Source organism: Pipra filicauda, unplaced genomic scaffold (assembly GCF_003945595.2).
Source record: "Pipra filicauda isolate LSUMZ 115617 unplaced genomic scaffold, ASM394559v2 scaffold589_size259243_pilon, whole genome shotgun sequence".
Taxonomy (NCBI): domain Eukaryota; kingdom Metazoa; phylum Chordata; class Aves; order Passeriformes; family Pipridae; genus Pipra; species Pipra filicauda.
Window position 1 is genome coordinate 13009 of NW_024104741.1, and position 25357 is coordinate 38365.

Genomic DNA, 25357 nt, shown 5'->3' on the forward strand with positions numbered 1-25357 from the left:
ATCTATTGCTATGAAGAAGGTATCAGCTTCAACCAGCCATTGATGGATCCTTTGGACTCGACTGAAAATCAGAACACCTCAAGTTTTGTGGCCTTAAGGCAGTTTTTGCTCAGAAATAGAATTGTAATGCATATTCTTCCTTAGTAATTCTGTTGCCAAGGAAAACCAACCAAAACCTGTTATTCTCTAAGAACCCTAAATGTTGTATCTTCACTAAATGAGTATATGCTTCAGTTGTGCTCTTATGCACTTTAGAAACACACAATCAACCTCAATACATCATCGATACTGACATCCAGCACCTGGAAGACACAATATTTAGCTTAAACCATCTCACAGTTTTTGTGTGCCACACTGACAGTTCAAAACACTGACAGAAAAAATCATGATGACCAAAGATGTCCAAGCGATCAACATTTTACTGCAGTCCAAAAGGAAAAGGAAGAGCAGTGAAAAACCGCGAAAGCACCTTGAACAAGGCAGCAGCAAAAACTTCTGCCTGACTCTGTGTAACACACGAAATAACCCCGACCAGGGGCACAGTCTTCATCTCAGTGTTCAGAGGATGAGTCATCAGAAAGATGAATCACTTCACAGGCTGTAGTGACTAGAGTCAACTTGGACATGTATGGGAAGGCATCTGGTGTTGCTTGGATGCTCTAGGATGTGTGAGTTATCAGTGTAGGACAGCTTGAAGTGTCTCAGACCTAAGGGAAACCAGCACCTCGCTAGAGCTGCAGCTGGAGGCTGAGGAGGACACCCTGGAGGATCCAAAATGAAATTCAGTGGTTATGTTGAGGAAACTGGATGCTGCCTGTGAAGATGGGCAGTAAGTATCTCAATCCAAACAAATCTCTGTGATGTTAATGTCAGTGTTTGGACCAGGCAACACGCCTCCTTCTACAGGCAGTGAAGGCTCTTCAAGGTCCTCGTTTCTCTCTAGATAACAAGGTGGAGTAGATCATCTTCTAGGCACACGACAGATGCTGAATTTCACCACTTAGTGGTGATTCTGCTCTCTTACGACATACTAGGGTATGATAACTGTTCCCCTAGCAAGCAGTGTTCTATGAAAACAGTGCTGCAGTTAAGAGCTCAGTGCTCAGCAGCCCTGCCACAAATCTGCTTCTGCTCCACACCAGCTCACCTCCTTATCTCTCAGTATGGAAGTCTCAGGCCAATGCTGTTGATCAGCCAGATTTGCCTCGGTGTCTATTTGCCGTATTACACACCTCAGCCTCCCTCCAACACATCATAACTGTGCATTCTGTTCCCACTGCCTCTTTGCTCCTTCCTTATTTTCAGAACCCCAGACAAGCTTTCATTCATTTTGTGCCTCCTGTAACCACGTCTTTAGGCTTCCCCAAAAGATCACCCACCATCTATGCTGCTTCCACTATTGCTGGTCTTTTAAGGTATCTTCCAACTCAAACCAGCCTCTGGTTCTATGGGTACTTTGCCAACCACTACTTGTCCTATTTACAGACAACTCCTGGGATGGTAGCAGTGTAAAACAACACCCTCCTAACTCCCCCTTCTAGCCTTAAAGTTGATCTTAGGACAAGGGTTAAGTGCTCTGCCCTTGTACTATCTAAAAGCACGAGACATCTCTGCAGGTGTCTCCTGGTTTATGCCATCTCAGAAAACACTTCTGCAGACTGAATCCTGAGTGTCCAGTACAATAAGTAACTATAATAAGTGGATAATTCAGATAAAAGGAGTTTTCCTTTGGGACCTCTTAAATAAAAGCATGTTTGTTTTCCATCTTTGACTATGTAAGGAACATATATACTTCTGTGATTTTATGTGGATAACATAATTTTCTTGGGGTCAGGCACTTAGTGAAAAAATAACCAAAACTGGTATATCAGAAGGACAATTAGATGACAGATTCAATGGATCTGTGATATTTGTGTCTTATTTCTGTGTACTGAAAATTCTCCCAAACATGGTCTAGTAATTTACTGCAGCTGAGATCATATCCACCATGTCCTTTATGCTATGTTGTCCAAGCTTGTCTTCCATGGATACACTGGTCTCTCTACTCACTGGGACAACCTCTCCTGGTTCTGCCTCTTTGCTTACTCCCACTTCCCACAACAACTTCCTTTCTCTAGGGAATCCACGATGCTGAAGGAAAGGGATGGCTGGATCTAAAGACTACAGCTCCCTTTACACCAGGGCTGAGATCACCTCAGTGCAACTCTGAAGGTGTTAATTACAGACAGTGACTGGGAGAGCCAGAGTCACCTCTCACCGTGAGCCAGTCACACTCTGGCTCTGGGGAAATGTTCCTCATGGTCTCCTTAGAGGCACAGCCCAACTCCGCAATGTTCTTGGAGAAATTCCATGGTGTTCTGAGCTCCAGGGGCCAGATCTAGAGCCCTGAATCACCTCAGGTCAGCATCCCTCCAGAGCTGCTCAGTTGAACCATGAAGGACTCAAAGCCCAACAGTGGGTAGTGGCCTTTCCCACCACACTTGAAAGGTGACACTCTTAGCAGTGGATGGGAAGAATAATCCAAACAGAAACCAATAGGGTTGTCAAAGAGGCCTGAAAAACAATGAATTTAGTGGGCACCTCCTTTTTTTTTCCTATTGGATCAGTTGAGCTCACCTTTGGTCCAGAGCTGCCCATCTTCCCATTCAGTGGTTGAAACACTGTCTTTTACAGGAAAGGTCAAAGGGTGCTGATGAAGAAGCAAACGCTCAAGGAAACCGAACCTGTTATTTCCTCACTTCCCCCATCTAGATTTGACTTCAGTGGCCAGCAGTAATGCAGATAATATCTCACAGACCTCACCATGAACTTTCAACGACACCTGCACTACAAAACACTGCTCTCCTTAATCATCCTCATTGATCTTGAGCTTAACCACAAAAGAAGCAGAAGTTTAATTGGAAGAAACTGTAAAGCCGCCTCTTCTGCCACACTGTTCCTCTCTGCTTTTGGACACTTACATTGGGATGAAGGCTTCAAATCCATGGATGGAACACACATCTGAAGGTCCAGCTCCCATGCATGGCTGGACGTGCTTCAAATATCTCTCAGGTTGTTCATGGCTTTGATCACACAGACAATCTAAGACAAGACTGAAGTCTAGCAATCCTCTCCAACATTTTTTTCCTCATATCTATTGAGAATGACAGATGAACAAATTATTATTTCCAGTGGTATTCCTGTGATCCAGATCATCTCTGGCTGACATGTCCATTCCTCTCTCTTGCCGTGTGAAGGTATCTGAAATAAAATTCGGAGCTTAGGCTTGAGTGCAGAGCTTTGTTTTCAAGGCCAATGTCTATTAAACACACACAGCTGAAGTGCAGGCAGCGGGGAGAGTTGGTGGCAGAAATCTGAAGCAGGAAAAAAGCACACCAAGCAGTAATCCATGACAAGTCCATGAGGACAGCTCAGGTGAGATCAGAGTAGGAATAAAAGGGAGACATCATGCAATGCCCAATTTACTACTACTTCTGAATGGATGCCCAAAGTTTGTTTCCTTTTGTGCCAAAGTAGAAGGACCTGTTGGACATAGTGATGTCCAAGCTACCAAGAAGGGTTCCTTGCTGTAAGGCCTGGGTAGGATCTGTGGGAAGCAGATCCAGCAGCTCCCGCCATGTCTCCCCAGTGCGGTTGAGCCTTCCAGGCACACAGAAATGGGCACCCCAGGCACTCCAGCACATACACACCAGGGACACGTGTCAAGGCAGATCAAGCACCGCCAGCACCCACACCTTCCTGGCAATGATTCCAACAGCATGAATACAAGGAGGGAAGCCAACTTTTTCCAAGGAGTCTGGAAAACTCACAGAGCAATTCCTCTCATAATGCACGTTAGGACACATGGAGCAGAGGAAGGGGATGGCAACAGTCGGCAAGCACTTACCAAGTGTAAGCAGGCTTGACCAAGGTGATTTGCTTCTCTCATTATGGCATTATGCAGGAAGGAGAACAGTGAGTGTCCTTTACCTTGACTTTAGCAAGGCTTTGGACACTGTCAGGACCCAGCATATTCTTCTCTGTGGGTTAGAATGTTATGATCTAAATGAACAACTTGATGAACAACAGGTTGGATGTTCGTGCTCAGAGAGTGGTGGTGGTGGTTCATAGGCCATACTCTATGTGGAGGTCTGTAACAAGTTCAGACAGAAGAGAAGCTTTCCAATGCCTGCAAGCTACCACTAGGAAGATGAACCAGGCTCTTCACCGCAGCCAGCGGTGGTAGCATGAGAGAGAAAGATAATGGGTAGACAGTAGAAAATAAACTAAAAAGTCAATGTGTAAGAAAAAACTAAAAGTGTTTTCATGATGAGAAGACTGAAGCATTGGAATGAGATGCCCAGACAGGATGTCCAGTCTTCCTCTTCTGTGTCAGTGCCTTAAGTGCATTCCCCTTCCTGGAGGTTTGACTGGCTGGACTCACGGCAAAAGGAGAGTCAGCAAAACTGGGGGCTGAGTCCCTTCCAGCTTGAAACCCTGGAGCCAGTGCAGCCAGGGGGGACCTCAGAGAGGCCTCAGGCAGGGCTGCTGCCCTTCTCCTGGGGGCTGCTTTGAAGAGGACACTCTGGTCCCCACCTGAGCTCCAGCTCCAGTAGTGTCTCAGCCAGGCCTGAACCTGGCCATGGCCTCTGCTGATGTGGACCTGGGCCCATGGACTGACTTCCCAGCTGGACCTCAGACTTTTCTCAGCAAATGGACTTCTCAAATCATCTAGAACACAAGTGCTCAGGGATGTGAGGTTCTGAACAAGCCCAGATCTCTCCAGCTTCTGGAGGAGATGGTGACAAAAACCAGAGCATGTGCAATGAACTCCCTCACCAAGCCACAATCTGGGGGTTGCAAATAAAAAAGTAGAAAATGACACAACCTAAGAGCAGGCTGAGGTTTCCTGTTTCAACTCCACACTACATATATAGAGATTGCCATTCTGTACCTATCTCCTGCCTGGCCTTAATAACTGCTTTGGCTCCTCAGGACAGTGGTAGAAGATGCTGCTTCTCCTACTCCCAAGCGCTTTTCTCCTTCTACCATGGGCTGGGGCTGGTGAGTACACCAGGACAAGGACACACAAGGGCTCAAATGGACACTAGCAGGAAATCTCAGGAAATGTTCTTGCCTGGTCTTCTCTCCTATCACTGCACTCCTACTCTCCTCTTTTTCAGCTCAGACTGTGCCTGAAACCAGTGATGCATTACAGGGACTAGAGTTGTGCCCTCTAATAACATTTCAGTCATCCAGAGCCAGGTGTGGTCAGTCCTCCCCAGGCAGTGCTGCTTGTCTTTCTCTCCATTGTGCACCAGCAATGCTTTGGACAGCCCAAGGAAGGAGAGTTGTGGATATCATTTGCATATGATGTTAGAAGAGGTCCCTCTCTCCTCATGCAGTTCCAAACTTGGTAGGAAATATTGGTATATGTGATATTAACACTTCTCATCTCTCTTCCAGGAAGGATCATTGGAGGAAGGGAAGTTAAGCCCCACTCCAGGCCCTACATGGCTTACTTACAAATTGAAAGTGGCTCAGATACTTACAGATGTGGAGGGTTCCTGATTCAGCCAGATGCAGTGCTCTCAGCAGCTCACTGTGTGCATGGAAAAGGGTAAGACCCTCTGTTTCTTGGAATATTTTCAAGTCTCACACAGTCCTGAAGGGCCCCAGCCCTGGTCTGGGCTGAAAGAGTTCTCTGTGTCTCTTCAGGCAGAGCAGGGATCTCTGTGAGCTGAGCTCCCTCTGTGAGTTGCAGGAATTGTCTGCCAGGTTGCTGTGTGCTCCTGGGACAGGAATGCTCAGCAGTGATCTCCTGGTTCATGGTTCCTACCATGGCTCAGAGGTACTGCTGCAAAAGAGGGACCAGTGTGTCCCATTCCCTGCTTCCCCTTTGTCTTCAGAATGGGACAAGTCAGACCTATGTGAGTGTGTGGGGAGGGACCCTCAGTTGAACGGTGGAAGGAAGCCAGGTTACAAAAGGGAATTTGCTGAGAACAAATCTCTGGGGAGGTACATCCCAGTGCCACCTCCCTCCAACCACCTGCCACGGGGCTGTGCTGCTCTGACCAGTGTAGCTGCAACATTTTGGTGTTTCCTGGCAGAAAGGTGAATATCACTGTGACTCTGGGAGCCCACAACATAAAAAAGAAAGAACTGAGCCAGCAGAAGTTCCATGTTGGATGTTGGGTCATCCATCCCAGATACTTAAATTACAGATCTGGAAATGACATCATGCTGCTGAAGGTATGTTCTCACACATCTTTTCTGCCCAAGGGATCTCTTCCCTGCTCACCTCACCAAACCCATGAACTTTTTCCCATTCCTTTGCTGGCTCTAACCCCATGTTCTCTCTGCTTAATAGCTGAAGAAAAAGGCCAAGATGACTAAGTATGTGAAACCCATCTCCTTGCCCAGTCATAACGAAACTGTCACACCAGGAACTAAATGTAGTGTGTCTGGCTGGGGCCAGACATCAGTGACAGGGCATAGGACTGATGTGATGCTAGAGGTGGACCTGGAGCTGCAGCGTGAGGAAGTGTGTGAGGAGTCTTTCAAAGGCTACTGGTGCCAGTCTATGATCTGTGCCGGTGATATGCGTGGCAGAAAATCAACTTACAATGTAAGTGTTTGGATGGTGCTGGGACCACAGTCAGTCAGAGTCTCAGGTGAGGGTCAAAAGGGCAGTACAATGAACCAGATTCTTCAGGAGGATGTGCTGAGGCTCCTCACAGCAGCTCTGAAGCTGACGTGCTCCCTGAGCTGGGGTGCACTTGCCCAACTCTCAGTATCAATTTGCCTCTTTACTCACTTGGAGATGTTCTACTCATCCCAGCCAGTGCCCCAGCAGGCTGCAGAGCTTGTATAAATCCTTCATCCTATCCTCACTGGAAGTGTTCAGATAGTCCCCCATGTCTAAACTAGGATTAGATCCTTCCTTTCAGAAAGGTTTTGAATCTAATAGCCTCCAGTCCTGAGTTGCTTCCCAGAAGGGCTTAGAGGAGTAGTGAGGCAGCTACAAACCCTGCAGAGCTGGGTCTGGAGGGACGGAGGGGGTCAGAAGAGGAGATTCTTTACATGGGGAGAGGGAAGTGGAATAGTTTGTTCCTTAGGGCAGGGAGAGCTGTGCTGTGACAGGGCTGACCCCTTTCACTCCTTTCACTCCACAGGGTGATTCTGGAGGCCCATTAGTCTGCAATCGGAAGGCTCATGGCATTGTTTCTTATGGATATCAAAATAAACCCTTCCCTAAGGTATTTACCAGAGTCTCCTATTTTGAGCCCTGGATCAATGAACAGCTGAGGAAGTTTGCAATCCAAGAGGCTTCTAAATGCACCTAAAACAGAGTCAGAGATGCCTTGCCAGGCACATTTTCTGCACTAAGGAAAGTCTCCCTGGCAAGGTAAGAAAGCAGGTCCCAAGCACACCCAGTTTCCCATTGTTCCCTTCCTCCCACTACTGCCCAACAGTGCCACCTCCTGCTCTGCTTTCTGTCCATCAATAAAAGCTCCTTCAAACTTGCTTGTGTGTGCTGCCTTCTTGAGGATGGGATGCAAAGCCTGAGCATGAGAAGGAGGAGATGACACTCCTTGGGAGAACCTGAGTGGGACTTTAGGTGGGGCACACAATACAGATCTTTGTCCCTGAACTGCTGCAAATGCTCTCCCTTGTCTCCCTCAATCTCTTGCACTCAAACCAGCAGGTAGAGACAGCAGCCTTACCAAACCATTTATTCAGCCTTTCAGAAACAGAAGCTTCTCTGCCTTCAAGGGGGGATCATGTGGGTTTCTAACTTGAAACCATCTCAGGATCCTCAGACAGACTCAACACCAGCCAACCTTACATCCCATCTTCCCTTTCAACCCTCTTGAACCTCAGATGAAGCATTTTCTCTGCACCTGTAAAATGCCTGAGGGCTGAAATGTGGAGATTTTCTCCTATGAGATCAGCTGATCAGACCTGGCTGGGCAAAGAAGTGCCCTCGTGGTGTGGTGACAGGATAGAGAATGTCAAATATGGCTCAGGCAAAAGCAGTATTGCAGAGAGACAAGCCTGGTCAGTCGTGCCAGGGAGAGATGCATTTCTTTTATGCAAATTTTCCTTTATGATCATTTATTCATGATGTGGACAAAGGGATAGAATGTACCCTCAGCATGATTCCCAATGATATAAAACTGGGGACACAGAAACCTAAAGAGGTGCAACATCCCTCCCACCTGGGGAGGGATAACCCCAACTACCAGAACAGCAGCTCTGTGGAGAAGGACCTGCAAGTCTTGATAGATGACAAGTTGATCATGAGTCAGACACATGCCCTGGAGGCCAGGAGGGCCAATGGGATCCTGGGGTGCATCAGGAACAGTGTGGCTGCAGGTCAGGGAGGTGATCCTTCCCCTCTACTCGGCCCTGGTGAGGCCACGTCTGGAGTGCTGCATCCAGTCCTGGGCTCCTCGGTACAAGAAAGACAAGGAACTACTGGAGAGAGTCCAGTGGAGGCCACAAAGATAATTAAGGGACTGGAGTATCTCTCTGAGGAGGAGAGACTGTGGGAGCCAAGCCTGTTCAGTCTAGAGAAGAGAAGACTGAGAGGGGATCTCATAAATACATATAAATATCTCAAAGGCAGTTGTCAAGAGGTTGGTACCAGACCCTTTTCAGTGGTGCCCAGTGACAGGATGAGGAGCAATGAGCACTCCCAACATGAGGAAGAACTTCTTTCCACTGAGAGTGGCAGAGCACTGGATCACCTTGCCAGGAAGGAATCACCTTGCCCTCTCTGGAGACATTCAAAATTCCCCTGGTTGCATTCCTGTGTCACCTGCTCAAGGTCACTCTGCCTTGGCAGAGGGATCAATCTAGATGATCTTCAGAGGTCCCTTCCAACCCTAACTGTTCTGGGATTGTGTGATTCCTGTTGGCTGGCTGGCAGGAAGGAAAAGGACACATTGGATTTGAGCTGCTCTTTTACACAAACTCTGCTTCTCACCCAAATCTTCACTGTCAAAGAAGCATCTGCCCCAGGAAGGCACCAGTTCTGAGGAACAATGGGCCTCAGATCCCTCCCTTTCTCCTCACAGCTGTGGTTAAGCACCAAGTCAGCCAAGACCCTGATAGTACCCATAAGTTCTGCATTAGCCACCTCAGTTACAGAAGCACAGAGTTCTGCATCTGTGCGAGGACAAAAGCAGCCCCAGAGGCTCCAGTGAAGCTGTTAAGAGATATCTCCGCTTTTTGAAATCCTCCTGTTTCACTCCAAATACTTGTCTCCCTTCTACCATAATTTCAAATCAAGTAACATCAAGATTGCCATGGGATGAATACAGCAGGTTGCAGGATGTCCAACCATTTCATAATAATTCACAAGCCTCCTTTTGAGTCATCCCAAACACACACCTCTATTTCTGGCCAAACAACACTCAGTTTGCAGCCCTGAAACAGGAGAAAATAACATTTCCAGAAGGGACAAAGGGATGCCATCCAAGCTTTCCATCCAGTCCTGAGCCACACTGGCTTTGCTCTGCCCCCCCATAACATCCCTTTCCACCCAAATTCCACTCCAGAATACCCCTCCCTAGGTCCAGCACTTTCTTCTCTCTCATGCAGTCAACGTGTGCCATGTGAGCAGGAAAGGAGCAGTCAGCAGCACCAGTGACCGTGGGGCAGATGAACACGGGCCCCACAGGCTCTGGAGCTGAGAGTCACCACAACCAACAAATGTCAGTGAGAATGTTGGGGAGGGGGATTAGCAAGGGAGTGATCACAGAGCTGCCTGTCTGGTAAAGATACAAGAAATGAGGAAAATCTAAAGTGCTCTTCCATGGGATACACTGGGAGATGGGTGAAAATGTGTCAGCACCCCATCCCCGTCAGCACTTTGTAAAGGAGCCCTAATGGCCCCAGAGATTCCCGTGGCAGAGGGTCTGCAGTGGGCACAGGGATCTCCTTCCCCACCCCACCTCCTGTCCTTCTAGGGGGGCCACAGGAACATCCATTGCCACAGGACCAGGACCAGACACCTCCCAGGACAGGGGCTTGTGGGAACTGTGGGAGGGAGAGCAGGATTGTGTCCCCAGACACAGATGCTGCTTTTCTTGCTGCTTCTCAGTTGCCAGAGCTGGCTGCCTTTTGTCAGAAGGCAGCAGAGGACCATCTGGGCATGAGGTGAGGGGTGCAAGCACATGTCCAGAGCAGAACTCTCCTGTATTGATAGTCTGCAGTGTCAGAAAGTGCCTGTGGGATGGTCTGCTTTGAACTACTCCAGTGCACTAGGAGCACAGGGTCAGCCTGCATTCCGAGCTCTGAGCTCAGGTGCAGGGACCTTGACAGGTCTGGGAGGTGTTGAGAGGTGCCAGCCCTGTTCCTAGAAGCACTGAGCTCTGCTAGGTGCCTTCCATACCCTGGGGGACCTCACACGCTGATGCTCTTGTTTCTGCAGCCTCAGCTGCCCAAATACCAGTGTAATTTTTACCTTCCCTCTCAGTGTGGTCCTGCAGATTCGGGCAGTGCTCAAATAGAAAGCCCAGGCAGAAGCACGAGGAGCAAATAAAGTGCAAAAGAGTCTCCAATCTACGGGCTCACATTTGAAAGAGACATGAGGCTTGAGGAAGTTTCTTTTCATGGGAGCCTGGTGTATGTGACATTGGCCTCTAAACCACCTCTCCGGAAAAGGTCGAGAAACCCTGGAGTTTCGGACTCATGCAGGCATGGAGGGGCCTTAGCAGTCAATTGTTACAACCTCATGCTCAATTCAGGGTCAACCCTGAGGGCAGCAAAGGAGCTCAGAAACCCTTGTGGGTCTCACTCCACGCTCTGGTGGGTCATGACTTCAGTGCTGAGCTTCCAGCACTTGGCTCCTCTTCTTGGGTCATGCTCTTGAGCTCATTCTCGGCTGCTTTCAGGAAGGAGGAGAAATCTCCAGAAGAAATTGCCTGGATAGATGGGGCATAAGTTTGGATCTTTTTTCAGGAGGGCTTGTGAACACTGTTTGGGCCTCTGATGAAAGGTGAGAATATTAGTCCTTTGGGGCTGGTTCCTTTTCTCTTTTCTATGCTGTGTTTTTCTCTTTTGAATGTTCTTCACTGGGTCACTAACACAAAAATGAGCTCTAGTTCGTGTTCTGTATTTGTCTGACACTTTCAGTGTCGTAGGTAAACTGAACTGTTACCCTTTTTTCTGATTTCTCTCTTATCAGCCATGTTCCCGGAGGACAATCACCACAAATGCTCAGACATATCACCCTTCAACTAATGTCAGCCTTGTAACCAATAGCTTTGTCAGTGCAGATTCATTTTATATCCAAAGAACCCTGGTGGGAATTAGATCTCAGCATCTCTGTTCTGGGATTCATGTGCAGAAGGCCACATTCATACTACAGGCAGGAAAGATCCACTGTGCAGTGTGATTGCTTTAAAACTGCTCTGACACTGAGTAAGGAGAAAAAAGTAAAGAGAGGAAAAAAAGAAAAAAAATGAAGAATCCTGTAATAGTTTGAAGAACTTCACCCATATATGAATTTCTGTGATTTATCTGTTGCTGTGATGACTGTCATATCTATCGTTCTGTCCAAGTACTGATGTGACTTTCCTTGTATACTGAAATATTTTCTCCTTTCTTTTCCCTGTTGTGGATTTTTGGTTTGGTTTGGGGTTTGTTTGTTTGGGGTTTTTTGTTTTTGTTTGGAAGCACATCTGTCTCTCTGCATCTGATTTTTACTTTGGATTCTGGTCAAGGTGTAGTAATGCCTGCATTTTTATTCCTACCAATGTCAACCTAGAGCCTTTAAAATCTCATTTGAGCCAGGACAGCAAGGCAGTCTGAGCCAACTACATTGCAGTGACAGAATGCCACCATTTCTCTGACAGAAGTGTTAGAGGTGGAGACACAATGTAAGAAACCACAAGAAAAAAAAGGGAGAAACTCCACCAACTAGCCCTTCTGAAAACTTTTACGGAAATTCCTCCTTTTCCACATGAGTATTGTTATTATTACAGCCTTCCTCTACTTCAGAGTTCACAGTAGGTATTGCAAAAAATGAATGGGTTTTATTACTTTGTTCTACCCATATTGTTAGAGGTTTTTATCTCACCATCTCTGCTACACAAAGTAAACACTTCTTACTTGGTGCTATCTGGAAGGATTCATTTGTGTTTAAGTTTGAACTTGTCAAGGAACAAAAATTAGACTTCTTGATTGGTGAGCCCGGCACAGTAATGGACAAGTTATTTAGCTATATTACAAACTGGTTATTTCCATTAATTCCTCCTTTTCCTTTTTATACCCCATTAGTTGAGTTCAGCCTTGAACTAGAGCTGTCCATCTTCCTATTCAGGCCTCATTCATCTCTATGGATGTATTTAATTAAATAGCAGCTAAAATGCCTGGAACCTTACACTGGATTTCAACTGTCAGGACAGAAAGAGCATTTGGAAAGGAAAACACTCTCCACGAGCCAAGTCAGATTGCCCATTCTAAAGAGACACAAGGTACTCATGTGGGATTTCATCTCCTTTTCATTTGCTGATTGAAACACTATCTTTTACTGCACAGATTAAAGGGTGCTGATGAACAAGCAAACACTAAAGGAAATTGGACCTGTTACTTCCTCAGTAACTTCTCATCTAATTTTTACTTCAGTGGCCAGAAGTAATGCAGATAATATCTTTTTCTCAAGACAGACTTTGCCATAAACTTTTGACTTCACCTGTACTACAAAACCCCAGCCAAACCACAAGTGAACAAGACGTTTAGTTGGAGGAAACTGAAAAGCTGCCTCTTCTGCAACCCTGTTCCTTTCTGCTCTTGGAGACTTAGACTTACTTCAAACCATGGCTGAAACACACATCTGAAGGTTCAGCTCCCACTCACAGCTGGGCCAGCTTCAAATGTCTCTCAGGTTGTTCATGGCTTTGATCACACAGATTGAAGTCTAACTATCCTCTCCAACATTTTTTTCCTTATATCTGTTGAGAATGACAAATGAACAAATTATTCTTTCCAGTGGTATTCCTGTGGTCCAGATCACCTCTGGCTGACATGTCCATTCCTCTCTGTTACAGGCAGTGTCCCTGTCAGTTCAGGGATGCTTCCATGCCTGGGAGCCCTCCCAGTGATGGTGATCTTGGATCCAAATTCGCCAGGTTTGAGATAACCTGCAAACTCATGTTATGAATTTGCCCTGTACCAGCATATGAGGAAACTGGGAAATATCCTGCCCACCCTGATCTAAACTAAGGGGTCAGTGGGGAGTGTTGGTGGCAGAAGTCTGAAGCAGAAGCAAAGAAGACCGAGCAGTAATCCATGAGGACAGCTCAGGTGAGATCAGAGTACGAATAAATGGGAGACCTCATACAATGCCCAATTTACTACCACTTCTGAATGGATTTACAAAGTTTGTTTCCTCTTGTGCCAAAGCAGAGGGACCTGTTGGACATGGTGGTGCCCAAGGGACCTAGAGGGTACCTTGCTGTAAGGCCTAGGTAGAATCTGTGGGAAGCAGCTCCAGCAGCTCCCACTACGTCTCCTCAGTGTGGCTCAGACCTTCCAGGCTGTAATGCTGGGGGTATCCCTGAGCCAAAGTTGACCTATAGCTGAACCCTCCAACCTAATAATATATTTAGCTTAGTATTGTATTTAGCCATATATCTGCTTATTAACCAAGATGCTATATAATCCTTAGTAATGCTTTAAAAGTAGCACAACATATTATTAATAATTAGTATGTCAAGGCCATGAAAGCAGTAGGCCTCACATGGTTGCAGCTGGTTCATATTTGAGATATAAGTGTAGCCACAGATCTGTATTCAGAGACTAGTCAAGGCCATGGGGCATTTGGTAGTAGTTAGTCCAAACTGACTCCCTGACTTTGTCCTGGGCCCTGGCCAGGCTTCAAGGGAAAACCAAGGAGGGAAGAAAGCCAGATTGTTTTTCTGCACCAATCGAGTGATGTCAGTTGGTTTGTTTAACACTATATGAGCTGGACTCTCTCACAGCAAAGATGGAGGCCACCCCTGTGAGTAGACGCACTGTGTAGGATTTCCAAATTACAGGAGTGGTTCTCCAGCCCTTTGCTGTGATCAGGGGCCTCTCCAGCTGATGTGCAGGTCTGGATGATGGTAATCTAAATAGGGTAATTGGCGATGTATCTCTCTCTTAATCACTATAGACACTTTCGTAGTAATGATTAGTTGCATTTCTAAGTGTATCCTTTCATAAGCCACTGCTTCCTTTGTAATTCTTTACTGTTTTGCACTGTAGTAAACTTACACACTTATTCTTTAAAGTTGGTGCCTGTATTCCTTTAATCCATCTTCGTTCCTGGAGCAAAACAGATTGGCAAAACACAGGCACACAGATATGTCCACCCCAGGCACTTCAGCACATACACACCAGGGACATGTGTCACGGCAGATCAAGCACTGCCAGCACCCACACCCAGGCACAGGGATCCCCCAGCAACACTGAGACACTGAGACACTCAGCCTGAGTTGACCCAGCAGCTGCCCTGGATCCCAGGTGTCCCAGTTGTTGGCACCTGTGCAGGGAATTCCCTGAGGCTCTCGTGAGCTGCAAGGTAAACCTGCTTCAGCGTGGGCTCTCCACAGGTCACAGTTCCTTCAAGGCAAATCCACCTGCACTACCATGGTCTCATCCACTGCCTGCAATGTGGAGATCTTTCCCAGTGTGGTCCTCTTCACAGGCTGCAGTAACATCCCTGTTCCACCAAGGTCTCTCCCCTCTCTGACCTGGCACCTGGAGCACTCCCCTCTTCTTCTATGACTTTGCTGTTCACAGGATTGTTTCTCACCTTTTTTTTTTCCCCTCACTCCTGTGAGATCCTAGATCCAAATCTCACTGAATTATTGATACAGGTTGGAACCAACTCACTGTGAATGTGTGTGCATGCGGGGAAGGGCTGGGCCCAGACCTGCAGGAACATGGTAAGACCTGCACATAAGGCCTGTGCTGAGGGCACAGGGCAGAGCTGGAAGGCAAGGCCTGCACCCACGCAAAACACACGGCAGAGCTGAAGGCCCGCAGCCCATGCAAAGCACATGGCATCACTGAAGGCCTGTAGCTGGGCTGTCGGTAAAGGCAGACCTGCCTGGTAGCCCACCCACACCACACCCCTGTGGCCTGTGACTGGCTACAGCACAACTCTGGTCTGGAAGGCACTGACCAGATATCCTGCCTGGGAGGGAAAACTGAACTCTGTAAATACATGAGACTCCATGAGGTCTCCCTCTCTCTCTTTCCCTCCTGCAGCCTGAACTATGTGAGTCAGTAACACTTTTTTCCTCCTCTTCCCCTCTCCCTCTCCAGCCATGTGAACCATTGAATCTTGTCGGTAACTATACTCCTCTCTTTTCTCTCTCTCCTTCTCTCTTCTCCCTCTCTTTATTTCTTTTAATCTGTTTTCTTTTACTCTTTTTCTTCTCTTGCGGGGAACTTAAAACCAGTGAATTGTGTTTTACTAAAACTGGTATATGGATTGTTTTAGTGGATGTTTCCTGTGGAATGGGTTTTTGTGCTGAATGTTTTAGTGAAATGCTTTCTTGGTTGTATTTTACTCCTGTAAAAACTGTTATAGGTAAATAAACCAAATCAAAATTTAGCAGCAAAATTTATTGTGAGATTTATATAAAGTGCAGATAAGCAAATCAGCGCGCTGGGTGGCCTGGAGAGACCCCTGCTCTCCACCGGCCCACAAGCCCAATAAAAACAAACCGCAACTTTTGTACTTTTTCAACTCCCCCTCCCATAGTCACTTGTTAGCTCTTGATTGGGCTTGGGTTCGCGGGCTTCGTTCTGGTTGGTTCTGTTGTAGGCCCATTTGGATTGCCAGGGCCTTTCCATCAGTACTTTCCATCAATAGCTTTAATTAGCCCAATGTCCTTGGAGCTGAATATGGGAAGGTGTCCAGATGGTCCAGATGTTCTCCTTGGCTTTTTCTTTATCATGTCCATCCTTGACCCTCTGATCCTCGTTCTCTTCTTCTTTCCTAATGAGTAACTTAGACAATATTTTTAGAAAAGCAGGATATGGTATACGTGCTCAGTAAAGCAAGATACTCTATCTTTGCCAACTTGGGAACTGCCAGTTGCAGGACAGTCAACTTATAATAATAATACAGCAGTTAACTATTCCGCAGCTTACAATTTCCTAGTCCCAACCAAGCATTAGCTATAATATACAGAAAATACAATATATATATTTTGACGAGTAAATTTTACCATTGCTTACTTATTACAAAACCTTTTGCCAAAATATCTTATTTTTCTCACTAAATTAAAAAGAAATTCTCTTAGAGAAGAGTGTGTGACAAATATTGCAAATATTTTTTTTGAGAGGCACCATCAGCTTCATTGATTGGTTTAACCCTGGTTTGAGGTGGGTCCACTGTCAAGCCCTCTGGAACTCTGTGTCTGGTATTAGGGCACCATGAAGGCAGCCCCTGGTCTCCTCTCAGGGAGGCCACCCTGCTAAACACCATCTTTCTTTCCTGCTCTGGTTGTAGCACCCAAACATTTATTTTCTGTGTTGCATCAAGCTTAGCCTTTCCCACCATGAATATCTATCACTGTTGGGTCACTGTCTGCAAACCTCTGAACTATGAGTCAGTGCAGTAGTTTTAGTCTAGGCCTTCCTCGGTGACCAGTTTGTGACCAAGGAAGTGGTCAGATTACCCGGTGTTCCCTAAGATTTTTTATGTAATCCAGGGGTATAAAGAAGAAGGGAGGAGAGGCCTTCGCTCTCTTCCCTTCTGGTGGCTCTGGAGGTGCGGGTTCCCTGCTGTCAGTTCCGCCATATGGGGAGTGAGGCCTGGTGAGGCCTTGCCAACCTTGGGAGGTGGAGGGTGCCGGCGGTCATCCAGCGTGATTTCTGTTGTCTCAAGGAGAGTAGTAAGATATTCTTTCACTAATTCTTTAGTTTGCTAGATCCTGAGTTTCTGATTGTGTGTATATTTATTTTTTTGTTTGTTTGGTTTTTTCCTTGCCTTTCCCTTTCCCTTTTCCTTTTGGAACTGTACATAATATTTCAATTGTATAAAAATGTAATATAAGTGTAAATATATATATATTGCTTTAGCTCTCTCTCTCTCTCATTTCGGTTCTCTTGGGTTTATTTTTTCTTTTCCCTCGGTTTTGGGGGGGTGAGCTCTTGCAGTGAGGTTTCAAGACTTGGCAGGGAGCCAGCTTCAAACCACTACAGTCAGGCACAGGAAACATTGCATGCAGACGGTCACTAGAGCATGAATTAGAGCTGTTTTCTACTCTGTGTTGCACACTGAGTCCAGCACTCAGTCACCACCATGTGTTTCCTGATATTTGAACAGAGCATCTCATGTTTCAGTTTGTGCCCACTAGCTCTTGTCCTGTCCCTGCATAACTCTGTGGAAAGAATCTGTCTCTCTTCCACTTACACCCTATTTTCAGGTATTCTTATACATGGATAACATCCCATCAGAGCCTGCTCTTTCCAGGGTAAAAAGTTGAATTCCACCCTTCCTTAACTTCAAAAAATGGTGTACATCCCTGTACTGGTGTAAAAGTAAATCGGCGGGAGAAATGAACCCAACTCAAGAGAGATTACAAGTCAGAGTTACAATTTACTAAAAAGATTAGAATAAATACAATGATACAGAGTGGGTTTAACCCACAAAACCAGATGAATAACCCAGCCCCCCTGGGACAAGAACAGAACAGTGCTGAGAACATGAACTGGAGTCTTGTGCACTTTTTTAGACAGGTCAGAACATGCAAGGCTCAAAGAAGAAAGCTACTTTATTTATCCCTGAAATAAATATTGATACAAAAAAGTGAAATGTTATGAAAAAAAAAAAAGCAAGAAAGAATCATTAAGCTTCAGAAGGAAATATTACTTCACTCCCTCAAAACAATTCTTTTCAATCCATAGATTTTAACTGTAAGAAATATTGCTATTTACTTCTTTCACTTCTATTGTTTTACTTATGATTATGTTTTTGTTTTGTATTGCTAACAAGGGTCCTTACCATTCTTTCGGCTATAAATAATATATCATAGAATCATAGGATGTTTTGGGTGGTCATGAACCTGGTCTTTACTTACAGTAGGGAGCACTTTGCTCCCCCATCCTGCTGTCCATCCACTCAAGAGGTGTGGGAAAAGAAGTTGCTATTGAAGACTGGGGCAAAAAAGTTGTTGAGTACCTGAGCATTCTCCTCATCTGCTGTTACCAGTTTTCCAGCAGTGTTTCTTTGGGAGGTAACATTTTCTTTGACCTTCCTTTTCTGGCTGACATACCCATAGAGGCCATTCCTATTATTCTTTGTGTCCATTGCCAGGTTCAGTTCCAGCTACTCCTTGGCCTTCCTCACCCCATCCCTGCACAACTGAACTTCATCTCTAGACTCTTCCCAGGTCATCTGTTCTTCTTTTCATTCCTGTGCCTTTGCATCTTTCCCTTTTTTGACCAGCAGGTCCCTACTCAGCCATGCTGGCCCCTTGCTTTCCTTACCCAATTTCTTGCTCCTGGGGATCACAGGCACTTGTGCTCTGTGGAATATTTCCTTAAAGATCTGTCATCTCTGCTCCACTCTCTTGTCCCTGAGGAACAATATGAATTTTAAATCAACAGTTCCAAAAATTATTTTGACATTTTCTAAAAAAATTCATCCCTGTGTTCTAGTTGCTTACATTTGAACTTTCTGTGTTATAACTTCCCATGTCATGAAAATGTTGGGAAAATGTGGCAAAATGGTATTAACTTTAAAGAAAATAAGCCATCCCAAGTGAATGCTCCTCTCTGTAGCTCTATCTCATTCACTCTGTAATTCCTGAACCAGGCAAGTGGATACCCAGCTGCCCTGTTCATCTGCTAAATTATCTGCAAGCCAATGCCATTTCCTTCCACATGTGCATTCAGTTTTTCTTAATTTACTTCTGTTCATTCTGTTGTTTAAATATTTCTTGGTCTAATTGCCCCTGAAAATTTCTGTCACCTGTCCATCTCTCCCCTAAGCCAGCTCTTTTCAGGGTTCATGTCCTGAGGAAACTGGAGTTCAGGGGGATCAGAGTAAAAGGTATGACTTTTTTGTTAATTAAGGTTTTTTTGTTTCAATCGTTAGGAAAGGCCTTGAAAACCTTTTGCAATGGTAATAATTATTCCTCCTGTTTCTGTGTAGAATTAGTACAGTAGGTAAGGGTAGTGCTAATTAGAGCAGAGAAAGGCTTTGCAAATAAAGCCTTTGGCATTACTATGGGTTGCAGTAACAGGAGGAGGGACTGGAATAAGAATTGTCTTACTGCCAGTACATGAATCCAAGTCTGACTCTCCTCAGGTCACACTCTGCTTGATCACAAAGATACTTTTCCTCTCTCTGCCTGGTTCCTTCCAGGGCATAAGCTGGACTAATTTCCTTTCAAAATGGCTCCATTTCCATTCTTCCTGTCATACCTAATTAAAACAAAAGATAAACGGAAATGGTGCTGTAGGTATTCATTGAAACACATCTGGGAGCTCCCTAATTAACTACACAATGCTCACAGCTCTGCAGGGAGGGCAGAAGAACAACACAAAGCACATTATGGCTGTCAACATTTTAATGAGCCCCTGAGGACCATGGTACCATCTCCCTGTTAGTTATAGCAGTGGCAAAATCTGGCAAGGTGCCTTGGGGAAATGACAGGCAGAAGCAGAAACAAAGTTGCTTGGAGCAACTTTAATGGAGTCCAGTGTGAGATGGGCTTGGACAAAGTGTTCTCACCGGGGCTCATTACAGCAGAAACTCACAGCTTTTGATTACAGACAGCTCAGAAAGCCTCAGACTTCTCCTGTATCAACCTTCCCTTACAGAAGTCAAACAGCAGTGCCCAGGTAGGACAAAGGTGGTGCTTTCTGTCAGCATCTCGTAGACACAGCAGGTGGAAAGGAAATGCCATGGACCCACCTCTCCAAACCTGCTCTTCCAAAATGCTGGCAGATGCACAAGGCCTTGCTCCCAAGGCTTCAGTTACAGTGCTTAACACACACTGTGACTGTAACACGCTGTGACTGTAACACACTGTGACCATAACACCTTGTGACTGTAAGACAGTGTTTTGCTGACAGGCAGGGTACTCAAAAAAATGCCTTCACACTAGTCACTTTATAGCATGAACAGTTATAGAATATAAATCATTATATCATCCATATAATGTATCACTTGTACCTTCTCTGGCAAGGACGATTCATCCAGGTGTTCTGCCATGATTCGATGGCAGAAGGTGGGACTGTGGAGCCACCCTTGAGGTAAGCGGGTAAACACATACTGCCTGCCTTGCCAAATAAGAGCAAACTGATCCCAATGTTCCTCAGCAATGGATATTGTAAAGAAAGCATTAGCTAAGTCAATTACTGCATACCAGTTTCCAGGGTGTCATTGTATTTTTTCAATAAAGTGACAGTATGTGGTACCACAGCTGTCAGTGGTGGGGTGTATTTGTTAAGCTCCCTGTAGTCTACTGTCATTCGCCACATTCCATCACTGTTTTTAACAGGCCGGATAGGATTATTAAAAGCAGTGGTTGTTGGTTTCAACACTCCTGTATCTAGTAAATCTTTAATGATCTGTGAGATTTCTTCATGTCCTCCTGGTATACGATATTGTTTCATTGTCATTCCTTTGGTGGCGGGTGGAATTTGTCCCAGAGGTATTTTAGCTTCCCCAATTAAAACTGGCTGGGCTGACCTATATGTCCAGGTTCCAAATTGATATTTACCTGATGGCAAGTGTAAAGTCAGCCCTTTTAAAATATCAATTCCAATTATATATTCAGGGACAGGAACAATCATCACTGAATAAGTTTGCTTTGGCAGGATGCCAATTTTTGTCTCAGTTTTTGTCTGTATGGTTTTAATATGTTTGACACCTAATCCTGTAATCAAAACTTTTTGTTTTTTAAACTTTTTAGGATTACCAGAAATTAAAGAGGTCTCTGCTCCAGCATCAACAATGGCCTTAACTATTTGACAAGATTTATTTTTCCAATACATTTGAAGCTCCATGTGAGGATAATGGTCTTTTCTTGCCCATCGTTGTGCTGGAGCTTGGCCTTCATCTCCCTCTGCTTTTAATTCTTTCAATTGTTGCAACATTTAACATCTGGCCATGGATAGAGATCAGCATACTTTTGTCCCTTGGAACAGTTGACTCACCAATGGGGGTTGTGGTGGGTTGACCTTGGCTGGATGCCAGGTGCCCACCCAGCCATTCTATCACTCCCCTTCCCAGCTGGACAGGGGAGAGAGTAAGGGGGAAAACAACTTGTGGCTTGGGATAAGGCAGATTATGTAAAGCAAAAGCAAAGTAGACACTTGCATGCACAAAAGCAAAGCGAAAGATAACACGGTTTATTCTCTACTTCCCATGAGCAGCAATGTCCAGCCACTTCTAAAAAGCAGGGCTTCAGAACACGTAACAGTTCCTCAGCAGGCAGCCACTGCAGACAATGAATGCCTGCCTTCCTGCTCCGTGCCTCAGCTTTTATATCTGAGCTGATGTCACATGGTCTGGAATGTCCCTTTGGTCAGTTTGGGTCAGCTGGCCTACTTGGGTCCCCTCTCAGGATTTTGCCCTCGACTGAGGAAGGAATGTTACAGGGCTGATGCTGTGCCAGCCCTGCTCAGCAGTAGCCAAAACACCAGCGTGTTATCAACACCTTCCTAGCTGCCAATGCAAAGCACAGCACCGTGAGGGCTGCTGTGGGGAAATGAACTCCAGCTCAGCCAGACCCAATACAGGAGCCCTCTCTTGGCAAGTGTCCTGTCCCATTGAGGTTCATGGAGGGGAGCAGAAGGTCAAATTGCTCCATCCATCATGTCATCTTTTTGGCCTGAACTTGAACTCTTTACTTTTGTAACAGGTTTGTTTAACCCACACTGCTTGTCTAAACTCCACGTCTCATTAGTGGGGAGCCCATCAGTCTTATTTTAGGCCATCCCATCTTTCAGCAAGGCAGCAAACATTTCCTTTCAAGAGATTTAATTGTCTTTCACCTCACCATTCCTGTTATCATCTCTCCCACTTTGTTTGGGTCCCCATTTCCCCAAATCTCCTAACTGCTGGATTTTTTCTATGACTTGTCTTATGGGGTTTCCTGTTTCATTTAAAATCATAATAACACTTTTATATGCATGTGGAGCAGTCTTAGTAATCCTCTTTCAAATTGGAGCTGACAATTTTGCAGCATAGTGTCTGCACTACCAATAAAAACAGCAGTCTTCACTCCTTCCGCCTTAATACGCTGAATACAATCCCATAGAGTATTCCAGGGCCCATCTGCACTGGGGTACTCCCCTTCCATGGGCTATCTTCTATTACAACCTTCCACCACTACCGCCAATAAATTAGTCTCTCCAGCTGAGCCTTGGAAGGCATCCTGAACAAATGAATCAAAATTTAACACTACAAACTTCTTATTGTCTTCCGAGTTGAATCTAATTCCAGAGGCACCAAGATCATGCAGCCGGACTACCCAGGAGATGAAAGACTCTCCAGGCTGTTGTCTAAATGTATCCATAATATCGTTGATTTCATCCTGAGTAAAATCATCCATGGCATCATGCCTCACTGGATAACCAGTAGCATCACCTTCCAATTTTCTTCATGTTATTGGCTCTGCTTCAGCAAACACTTCATCCTCTGAACTACTATCTAAATCAGTTGAATCCTATATATCTCCATCCCATTTTTCAGGATCCTAGTCTATCCCTGCCTCTGCAATCAGAGCATGCACTTTTTCTTATTTACTCAACTCCTTTGCTTTCAGTATTTATACTGGGCTACCTGGACAGCAGCTCTTTCTGCTACTGTTTGATAAGTGTCCAACTTCTCCATTAATAGTCGATTTTGGCATTGCACCGTAACTATTTTCCCCTGCAATTCACATACTTGCTTCTCCAAAATAATCTTATCCTTACACATTTGTTCTCTCTGTTGATGCTACTTTTGATATGCAACCAGCAAAATCCCTCCTCGTCTCCCTAGAGTATTCCCTTCCTTCCCCTTCTCTACTGAAACCTTTTGTAAACATTTCACTACATTACGTGGTTCTGCCTCCTTCAAATAGGAGTCCCAGTTCTCACATAAACCATAGCATGACCACTCAGGGGCCCAAATATGACAAGGTTCCCATCCAGGAATACCCAGGTCTACGTCTGTCTTGGCAACATTTTTGTGTACTTAAAAAAAAGCCATTTTGTTTCGTATCCTGTGCTGTGATGCCAAATTGTTTTGCTGACAGGCACGGTACTCAACAAAATGACTATACACTAGTCATTGCAAAATATGAAAAGTTTTTTAAACAAGCACAATAAAATTATTGGACATAAGTATAAAAAATACAAAAGAAAATTAGCAATGTATCAAATAATTACTGCAGAGAGAGCGAACAGTGATTAAGAAGAAATATATCACCAATTACCACCTAATGCTCAAAATGCAGGTCCATATGTCAACTGGAAATCCCCGTTTCAGCCAATGCCCAGAGTCTCAGGTAACTGGAGAATTCCTAGGGTATTGGCCAGGCACCCTGGTGTGGTCAAATGTAGAGGTCATGGAACAGCTGCACACACGTTTCCTACCTTTTTGCAACATCATCACCATCATCATGGCTGGGCTTTGCAAACGAAGATTTGGGAAGGACTCTACTCACATTTGCTGCAAGTGCACTGGTGGCTAAAAAGGTCAATGGAGATAGACATGTCCTGTTGCAAAAGGCACAGCAGAAAGACTCCTTAGGTGGTATCGACAAGACACGGTTCTTTCTGTGTTGTCTTTTCTCCTCAGGAATGATTCTGCGTGTGTTCTCAAAAGAAGCAGCAGCGTTATGTACAGTGTGTCTCCAGACCTCCCGACTGGAGGCCAGAGTAGACCAGTTTTGTTGATCAATATGGCCAAGGCTGAGATGTTGTTTCAGGGAGTCCTTGTATCTCCTCTTTGGGGCTCCTCTCTTGCGGCAGCCAGTGGCAAGTTCACCATAAAGCAAGATCTTAGGGAGGGGGTGATCTTTCATCCCCGAGACGTGTCCTGCCCAACGCAGCTGTGTTCTCAGCAACGTACAGTCATAACAACTACATACTTTACTGAATACAGTTTATCAGAGACGTTCTTTATCAAGCTTCTCATAGACACGAGGAGGGGTCAATTCTTGGTTAAGTTCTCATCCATTACATCCTGTGACTGTAACACACACTGCCGACAACACTCAGGAACCACCAGCCATCCTAACTCACAGCTCCCTCCTTCCAACCCCAGTCTGGATCAGCTCTGGATTCAAACATACGGGATTAAATGTTGCACCTCAGGCCCTATCCTCTGTTCCATCAGACCCTGAACACCTTCTTCTCTGCTCCATGAGATAAAACCATGACATTAGTGGCTTCTCAGTCATTAAGAGGTGCTCCAAGCCTCTGATAATATGTAAATATATTATACATGCACGATACTATCCATCTACACTCTGTTGTAATATTTCAGATTAAAGTCTTTTAGTCTAATCAATATCATCATCAATTTAAATAAATCACTTACTGATATAAATATGTTTGGTTTGCCATCCTTAATCCTGCAGGACAAAGTTGTATACAGGCTCAATTACACATCTCTGGGACTGGGATTGGATCCAGGTGCCCTGAGACTCTTCTCTGAGAAGGAGTTTAGAAAGCCAGGGGGTTCTTTTTGTACCTTGTGACCCGACATGGATGTCTCCCTGATTAACCTTCTCCAAAGCTTCTATTCTGGACATGAGTTATGCCAGCTTGTATACAAGTCACAGCACAGTGATTTCAAAGTGCTGTGATCATCCCTTTTGCTCCTTCCCAGTGGTGTGTTGGCAGCAGACACTGAACCTCACACTTGCATGATGCAAGTGCTGTTCCTTGTTTCTGTGTACCTTGAAACAAGGCTTTTGACCATAATTCCATTTCTTTTCTTTATCTATTAATCAACCCTGCTTTGGGAAAAAACATATCAGAAGTAAAGGATAATCAGGCAATTTGCATGAAAAAAATAGGTCTGGTTGGCTTCAGTTGGTAGTTGGAAAAATCTGTTAAGAAGGATCCAATAAACCAGACTGGCCACACAGTTTCTTCGTTAGACCCTAGACAAGGAATAAACAATGAAATTAGTCTATAACAAAATGGAGCAGTGCACTTTGTTTGCAGGGTCCCTTGCCATGGGGGGAAAGTGAGCAAGCTTAGGACAGCTGTGGATCATGATACTAGATCTTTTCATGTTTGAGGTTATACATTTTTTCTAAAACAATGAGGATCTCAATATCTCACAACCTTGCAAGTTTCATCAAAGAGCTCTGGGAGGAGACAAACAGATATTCAACAAGGTGAAATGCCAGGT

At 45.2% G+C, this 25357-nt stretch overlaps 1 protein-coding gene and 1 long non-coding RNA gene across 2 annotated transcripts; one reads left to right on the forward strand and one right to left on the reverse strand.

Annotated features, from left to right (window-relative positions):
• The first annotated feature begins 4949 nt into the window (after window positions 1-4949).
• On the forward strand, window positions 4950-7337 carry LOC113999670 (mast cell protease 1A-like). The gene is made up of 5 exons (XM_027743267.2): window positions 4950-5043; window positions 5446-5599; window positions 6090-6231; window positions 6350-6607; window positions 7155-7337. Exons 1-5 carry the CDS (start codon window positions 4989-4991, stop codon window positions 7323-7325), a joined length of 780 nt encoding a protein of 259 aa, XP_027599068.1. The 5' UTR covers window positions 4950-4988; the 3' UTR covers window positions 7326-7337.
• Window positions 7338-18480: 11143 nt separating this feature from the next.
• LOC120324554 lies at window positions 18481-23728 on the reverse strand. The gene is made up of 3 exons (XR_005565946.1): window positions 23658-23728; window positions 19269-19419; window positions 18481-18569 (listed from the first exon to the last, which is right to left on the reverse strand). It is a non-coding gene; the product is annotated as an uncharacterized LOC120324554 (long non-coding RNA).
• Window positions 23729-25357: the final 1629 nt, after the last annotated feature.